General features: G+C 23.7%; 1 protein-coding gene across 2 annotated transcripts; it reads right to left on the bottom strand.

Annotated features, from left to right (window-relative positions):
- Positions 1-291: 291 nt before the first annotated feature.
- LOC112708450 (NADH--cytochrome b5 reductase 1) lies at positions 292-8245 on the bottom strand. Of its 2 annotated transcripts, XM_072200101.1 has the most exons (10): positions 7896-8245; positions 7171-7312; positions 6460-6550; positions 5597-5674; positions 4111-4191; positions 3089-3178; positions 2213-2278; positions 1819-1905; positions 1151-1191; positions 292-490 (listed from the first exon to the last, which is right to left on the bottom strand). In XM_072200101.1, exons 1-10 carry the CDS (start codon positions 8068-8070, stop codon positions 484-486), a joined length of 858 nt encoding a protein of 285 aa, XP_072056202.1. In that variant the 5' UTR covers positions 8071-8245; the 3' UTR covers positions 292-483. The 2 variants fall into 2 exon arrangements, with proteins under 2 accessions (XP_072056202.1, XP_025616386.1); XM_025760601.3 differs by lacking the exon at positions 1151-1191.
- Positions 8246-8821: the final 576 nt, after the last annotated feature.

The following is an 8821-nucleotide window of genomic DNA, read 5'->3' as shown; positions in this document are numbered from 1 at the left end:
TAGGGTTTTAGCTACACTATCATTGTCATTTTTGTTTGGATTTTATTCACCATTTAGATTATACATTAAAATTTGCTAAGAGAAGCATATCATATATGTATACAACTATACAAGGCTTGAGAAAGTGTTTATGTACTAAGAGAAACGTATCATGCATACAAACTATAGAAGCCATAAATTAAGAAAGTGTTTTTGAGAAGGTGATGGAATTATATTTGGGTTGCATTTGAACAATGTCTTTTGAAACATAGAAAAGTAGATACAATTTTATGTGGTTGTAAAGACAATAATAATAAAAGTACAATTTTTCTATCTCAAAATTCATGTCTCTTATTTTTTGTCTCAGTTCTTCTTTTTCAAAACGAAAATATACATATGCAATTTTAAAGTACATGTGCTAGAACACGAATTGCATCTTTGATGTGTAGCCAAGTTCATTGAGATAACTTGTCATTGTGTTATTCATGGGTTGTGGACCGCACATCAATATCTACAAAATATAATAATACTTAAATGAACAAGTTATTATAAATTATGAGTAGCCAATACAAGTCAATAATGGTAAAAAAACGGGGAAAAAAAGAAAGGAGATGAATGAAAATCCATCCATTCTTATTTGGAAATGCTTTTTTGACAATTATTTTAATTTATATTTGACTTAAAAAATTTCATGTAAAGTATCCTGAGTAAGTTTTCACGAGCTAATGTCTAGCAATACATTTTAAAAGCATGTATCATAATTTTGAGAATTGGATCGAATCGATCTGATTCAACCAAAAATTATCACATATTAAGGTGAAAAATCAATTTTTAATAAACCAATCAAAGAATTAATTAATTGATCGAATTAGTGTATTTTTTAACAATTAATGGATTGAAAATAATAAAATATATAAAAAATTATTTTTTTCAAAAAAAATATATATTTTATATATAAATATATTATTTCATTATATCAGTTCAACTTCGTTTAAATTTCGGTTGAATCTTTAAGCTTTTGAATTTTTTATTCTACCGATTCAATGATTAATTTGATTTTTAAAATTTTGATTTGTATAGGGGTTATAAAATAACTTATTACAAACTTTATTCGATGTTTCAAAACTTTCTGAGTAACGTTGCAAATTATATGTCTAATTTATAAACATACCCATGTGAGTCCATGCAAAGAAGCCTTGTGAGTTGGGTCTCCTACAATAGAACCCACATGAGTAATTCTTTCACATGATGAGAGGGCATGTGAAGTTATACAAGTTGTGGAGTTAAGTCTCCCGAAAGTGATCCTTTAAATTGAATTTGTATTAAAATAGTTTTTCAGATTTTAATTACGCTAATTACTTTTTCAAGATTGACAAAAATATACTATATTAGCCTCTTACAGTGTGATCAATCACTTGATAAAAAAATAATAAAAGACTAACATATATAGTATATTTTATCAATTTTAAAAATATAATTTATGTAATTATTAGAATTTCAGAGAATATTTTAGTACATACAATTTATTTGAAAAACCGCTTTAGAGTTTAACTCCAAGTTGCTCTTGTAAGTTCAGCATTTTACATGTAATATTATCTAAAAGATTTTGCAACGTTGAATAAAAGTCTATATAATTTATTTCACACAAGTCCTTGCATATTTGCATGGATCGTGCCAAAACTCTTAAAATTTACCTATCTACGCTGCCCTACAAAGAGTTGTACCATAGCATTATTTGGTAAATTTTAGAAACCAATTGTCAAAAATGCATTTCCATTTTTCTTTAATTTGCCACGCTAACTATAAGTTAAATTAAATGTGAATTTATATATCAATAACCTGGATATCCCTTGCTGGTGCAGGACAATGGGTTTGAATCATATCCTTAGTTATGTACCCAACGCCACCATTCCACTCATTAGGGGGCTGTCAAGTGTTGGAAAAAATCAAATATTTTAATTTTCATTGATAGGAAAGGAATCAACATTTATATATGTTTTTTATTTATTAGTCACTATATTCTTGTTTTAATTTTAAAGGCCGCTCAATTTTTAATATTCATATATATTTATTTTAGAAAGATATTTTCATGTGAAGATGATATTATAAATTATTAAATTTAATTTTTTAATAATTTATAATATCATTTTTATATAAAAATATTTTCATAAAAATAACCATCATAAAATAATAATTTCTATTGAATATTAGCGTTTTGAGTGGAGAAACCAACCTTATTAAGAACATAATAGACATTGAATTGACTTGGATATTTGCTGGCAAAATTATCTAGTTCTTCCTGCAGTACCAAATAACATAACAGATATCATTCACCAGGGTTCGTTAAAGCAAATCCAATACTTTTTTTTATCAAATTGAAACGAATGATATTACATAAAGCTTACAAAATCAGTTATGAACAACCTAGTCCCACAATATTAATAAGAATATATAAATTAAATAAAGTCACATCTATAATAAATTTAAAAAATAATATAAAAGAAACAAGTATATTTTAGGTTTTTTGAAAAAACTAACTACAAAATTATTAAATTTTGTCAGAAGATATGTGTTAGATATATTTAGGGTTTAAACAGTAATAGACTCGTATTGAAGGTATAAATATAGAAAACTTTATTATTATCCAATTCTCACAATTGCATTAACTACATAAACAAATTAATCCCATCTGATCCAACATTATATCTATAATTACAACTCTAATCCAAAACCTTTTAATTAAAAAACCTTTTATTTATGTATATTTTAAACAACAATTATGTTAGTATATATAGACCAAAGTAGTTATTAGTATAAAATATATGTTAAAATATAAAATATATATTAAAAATAAGTTAAAATAATATATATATTTTTATATATAAATATATATAATAATTGATTTTGATATAATTTTAATATATTATGTAATATTAATTATTATAATAATTAATAAATATTAAATAAAATAAATGTTATTTTTTTATTATTATCAAATATTTCTGTAAGTTGATATATGTTAACCAATATAAATGGAAACATAATCATTCTTTTCTAAAGATATGTTAAACACACACAGTAATTAGGGAAAGATGTATTAACCAGTTACCTTTAATAGAATATCGTCCACCGTCACATTGGCATATAAAAGGGAAATCTTTGTTTTATCCTTGGGGTTTTCTAGAATGGCCCTTGTGATCTAAGACAAAACAAAGTTAATAAAAAGGCCTTTTAATTAATAATAGTAATTGAACATAAAAAAGTTTAGGAGTCAGCAATTTTATCAAATTTTGGTCAGCATGTAACTATTAAAAAAGAGTAAATCATTGGATGAAATCTCACATTAATCTCACACCATTAAAAGCCTTATTAATAACTATTTGATGACTATAAATCTCAAAAGTTGCTGCCCTAACATTCCTCGTTAAACATATCAAAGTCACAAAGTGTCTATACACGAGTTCGCATTACAAGGATCAATGACCTCACTTTTAAATTGTATCTTTGTTAAGAGCAGTTAATAGTAAAAAAGATTGAATAATTAAGTACATGTAATTTTACTCCGTTTTCATTTTATTAATTGATAAGTTTTTAATCAAGTCCTTAAAGCATAAACTTCTTATTTTCATCCATAGCTAAAAACGTCAACATAACAATATTAAATGGAATCTTTATAAATATCTATATTACGAATCCCACATTTTTTAAAGATAAGATCAATATATATTTAGTATATATATGTGAGATATTTTTTATCCTATAAATTAATTTTTAAAATTGAGTTGTGTTTATTCAATTTTAATTTTAATATAATATCAGAATATTAAGTATAAATTTTTTTATTTTCTAAGCTAATTTTTTAAATTGAATTTGGCTTACTTAATTAATTTTATTTTTAATAGTTAGACTTTTAATTTTTCTAGTACCTCACTCGATAAAAAATAAAAAAAGTTAATGTTTGCACCCATTTTTTTATATGTATCTTTATAATATTCTTTTAAAATAATATAAAAGATAAACCTTTTGTCTTATCTTATTTTTTATCAATCACGTTTAATACTAAATAAAAATGAAAGAGATATATGCAAAAGTAATGCATATTTCAATTTTCATAAAAAAAAATATATGTACCTGAAACATTGGGGTGATGCCTGTACCTCCAGCAATCATTCCAAATGCCCGAACTTGACCAGGCTTGTAACTGAAGCGCCCCTACATGGTCGTGGTTATGTCCATTAATTAATAAACTTCACCTCCATTTTTAATTATATTGAAAATTATTTATATTATATGTTCATCCAAAATCGAAAGTGATTTTATATGCTGTTGAGACTTCAAATTGGCTTAATGCTTATTACTAAACGCACTATTCGTATTCATAGGTTCATTTTTAGGCTCAACAATTTCTTTTTCTGTTTTTCATATATAAATTTTGGATAGAATGGAATTTACCTTTAAAATTATTTTATTTATTTTAAATTATAGATCATAAAATAAAAAAAATTTAATTATAAATCTTAAATTATAAATTATAAATCTTAATTTTTTATAAAATTAAAAAATTTTATAATTAAAAAAATTGACTAATGTTGATTAACTAAAAATTATTTTTTTTACTATATATATATTTTTTAGAAAATTACCTTATTTAACGCGTTTTATTATTGAGACAGAATTTTTGTTTCTTTGTAAATATATAAGTTTGGAACCAGGGACGGACTTAGAGGGGGCGAGTAGTGGCCTTGGTCCCCCCAAAATTTTTAAAAACTATATTTATATATGAGATATGTATTTAAAAAAATAAAAAATATGATATAATTTAGTATTTTTATATGTATTATTTTTTATTATGTGATAGATTTATGTCTTAATTGTTTAATTCACTAATATTTTTCACTTAACTAATTTAATATCATACCCTCAAGTCTTTGTAACTTTTAAATTAGTGTTTATATAATAATTTCTATATTTATTTAAAAAAATTATTTCTTTATTTTATATTAACATATTTAAAATTTATATTATTATATTAATAATAACTTACGTAGTTATATTTTGATAATCACGTTATATATTTTAGATATTTTTTTCTTATAAAAAATATTTATTTTTCTTCTAAATTTATGTTGTTGAAAGAAAAAATTTTATAAAAATATCTTATATCTTATATTTTATAAAGGTATTGTGTCTTTCAAATAATTAATAATTTATTATTTATTTTAAAATTTTTAAAAAATTTTAAAAAAATTAATTTTAATTAATAAGATATGTGATCAATTTTAACTAAACACGCTATAAATTATTGTTACTTTATAATTTTATAATGTACTATTGATATTGTTATATTTTTTTATGTAACTATCATATTAAAAAAATTATAAAAAAAATTTATAATGATATATATATATATATATTTGATAATTTTTTTGAAAAACTAACTCTAATAATTATATATTAATTATTTTTATCGAATAAAAAAAATTTATCTAAAATTTGGCCCCTCCATACTAAATTTTCTGGATCCGTCCTGTTTGGAATAAGAATTTAACAAAAGAAATAAATTGTGCATTATTTCCATAAATTTGAATTTTGGATAAGGGAATTGAATATATAGTACCTTGGGGCCCTTCACAGCCAACTTGTCTCCAACTTTCATTTGTCTAAAATGGTGGGACATCTTTCCATTTGGGTACATCTGCTTGCATTTCATGGTCATCTTTATTAATAAATAACACAAGCAAGCAAAGTTCGTAAAAACGTATCAAGTTGAAAAAGAAGGATCCACGCACATATATCCTTTTGCATAACAAAAGAACCATTTAATTTCTGCAACTCTTCCAAATAACTTCCAACAATTTATCAATGCTCCTAGTGTTTGTTTTCACTTAGTTAACTTTTAAAGTGGACTCTTAGATTAACTGTATTTATTAAAATAGTTATTAAATTAAATTTTAATTGTATTAGTTATGTCTTTAAAATTAGGAAAATGTACTATATTAATTTGTAACCCTAAAATAAGTCACTTAATAAAAAGATGGAAGAGATTAATATAATATATTTTTATTAATTTTAAAAAAATAATTAATACGATTAGAATTTGAAAAATTATTTTAATAAAGACAATTAATGTGAGAGAATATTTTAGGATGGGTTTAGTTTGTGTTTTTATTTTTAGTATTTTTTGTTTTTTGAATTTTATGAAAAAAAATAAAATAGTAAAATCAATAAAATTTTATTTTCTATTTTTACCTCTTATTTTCATTTTTTCTTTCACAAAATCTAAAAATAAAAAATACTAAAAATAAAAATAAAAAATAAAAATATAAACCAAACACACCCTTAAAATTTAACACCCTTTTCATTCATTACACTGTCTGTCCGTACGAGATATCATGTAATGAGTTTATGAGAGAAGAGTTGCTAATTTGAGTTTATAGTTATAGAAAAATCGATTGAATAATTGGTCCACAGAAATCTTACCTTAACAACTAATTCAAAGTAACCAACATCCGAATCCAACGTGATTGGAGTGTATGATTTCATAACCTCCGCTCCGCTGCTATCTCTTCCCCTGGGTTTTAACATTCAGTATGTGTATATAATATCTTAGAATCATGTTAAATGACCAATACTTTCGTGACTAACATTTGGTTAACTTAAAGAGGAAAAAAAAAAAAAAACATCAAGTATACTACTACTCTATCTCCTTCATAGTAATTATTAATTATTACAAAAATATTATTTATACATCTACGAGTATATAATTAAATAAATTCTTAAAAAATTGTGTCGGATGTTTTCATTTAAAAAAAATTATTATGTAAAGGTTCTTTAATTTTATAAAAGTATAATATATAAATCGTTTTTCACACTTTTATGATCTATTTATCTAAATAAAAATAATAGATTTGACTAAAATAGAGACTTATATGTCTTATTTTTATAAAATTCAGTGATTCTAATGTAATAAAAAAATTTTGTGAACGAAAACGTTTTGAAGTGAAATTTTTTGAAAACCTATTAAGTATATTGTCAATATTTAGTGACTAATTTAAATTGTTGATTTTAAGGTACATCTAACAAAAATAAATTGAAGAAAACATTTTATAGGTATGACAAAAGTTCCTGGAACAAGTTAACTAAAATATGAAGCTAAAGCAAGATGAGTGACATTGATATTGTTATAGAAACCTGGCAAGAATATTTTTTCCGACTGGAAGGCCCAACACCGATGTAGGAGTTGGAAGGGCGAATTTGAACCTTGCTGCGTTGTGGCTGAGTTGGGTCTTCTTTATAAGTTCAAATTCTTTGAAGTTGTTGGGGTCCAGGCATTCTAGAAGAAAACAAATGCAAATATAGAACTCTCACTTTACTCAAATTTTTAAACAATTGGAAGTATTATTGTATTATTTTTAAATAATAATAATAATAATAATCTGAAAGAGGCGCAAGAGAAATATAGTTAGGTGTTGAGGGTTTTACATAGATTTAATTTCTATGTTCAGAAAAGAAAAAATCTTTAAAAAATGAATGAAATAAATCACCAACTTTGTTGTTAGCTAAAAGTATTATAAATTGATAAGATTTTTAGATAATTTATAAATTCGCAGGATTTCTCACCTATGAGCTAATTTTTTAGGTTGAATTAAATTTATTTAATTTAAATTCTAATATAGTAGCAGAGTCTATCTGATTTAATATTATTGGACTATTTATTTATAAATATTTATGTTTTAAATAATTATTCCTAAGCTCATAACTTTTAAATATAAAATTTTTAGATAATTTATAAATTATAAGTAATTTTTTCGGATTGAGATGGATTTGTCTAATATCAATTTTAATAAAAAGAAAGAAACTTGTTTAAATTAAAGACTTAACAGTAAAAATAAAATCTAGATGAAATAGTAACATACTTTTGGGAACTTTGGTTAACCGATGATAAAAATAAGCAGCGGTGAGGCCAACGGCGACAAGAGCAACCGCACCACCTAGTAGCTCCGGGTGCAGGTTCTCAGCAAAGTAACGAAGATGCCTCAAATCGAATTTGGTAAAACGAAATGACATTTTGAGTAATGGTAGTTCCAACATTTTGCAAGAGAATTGGGAAATGATTAACAGCTTAATTTATACATGTGTGTATGTGCATATATATGCGCCAGTTATAAAATTATATATCATCGTCAAGAAACAACCTTTTATTATGTTCATAAATGATTGGTTCTTTTCTTCTCTCTTTGTATGCTTGCATTGTTCTCAACAAAAATGAAGCAAAGAATATCCCCAAACTTGTTTCGGAGGACATAATGTTCTGTACTTTTATTACGGATGCTTCAGCAACAAGCACATGACCAAAAATTAAAATCCTTACATAATCATTTGGTTAAACATATCAAATTATTTAATAATTTTAATTAATAATTTTATATCAAGATTTTAATAATAATAATAATAATAATAATAATAAATTATTATTATTATTATTATTAATTAATTAATTAATTAATTAATTAGTTGATTAGACTATATACATGTTATATGAAATCTCCGTCCAAGTTTGAAGTCGATCCATCTGTGAAAGAATGCAGATGAGTCGGAATACCATGATTGGTTGGGTGCGTGTGGGGTATTATTGCTGAATTGATGAAATTTAGACAAACAATCGAGAAGTTTAAACTTTAAATAAATAGGTGTGTGGTTGTTTAATATAAACTTTTTTGTAAACAACTTGGCTAGATAATCAACAAAAATTTAGTTAATAATAAATTAATAAATATTTTTAAATGGTATTTTATATTAATTAATTCTTATTAATTAATAATTATTTAAAATTTATTTTTTT

The sequence above is a fragment of the Arachis hypogaea genome, chromosome 8, assembly GCF_003086295.3.
Source record: "Arachis hypogaea cultivar Tifrunner chromosome 8, arahy.Tifrunner.gnm2.J5K5, whole genome shotgun sequence".
Taxonomy (NCBI): domain Eukaryota; kingdom Viridiplantae; phylum Streptophyta; class Magnoliopsida; order Fabales; family Fabaceae; genus Arachis; species Arachis hypogaea.
The sequence above is the reverse complement of the archived record's forward strand: the minus strand, read 5'-3'. Positions and strand labels throughout refer to the sequence as shown.

Bases quoted from the DNA above. Each gene is read 5' to 3' on its own strand.
- LOC112708450 (XM_025760601.3), bottom strand. From the start codon at position 8,070: ATGTTGGAACTACCATTACTCAAAATGTCATTTCGTTTTACCAAATTC. The intron at 3,179-4,110 runs GTACATATATTT...GTTTTGTCTTAG, and splicing joins GCATCACCCCAATGTTTCAG to ATCACAAGGGCCATTCTAGA. The intron at 2,279-3,088 runs GTAACTGGTTAA...TTGGTACTGCAG, and splicing joins TGGACGATATTCTATTAAAG to GAAGAACTAGATAATTTTGC.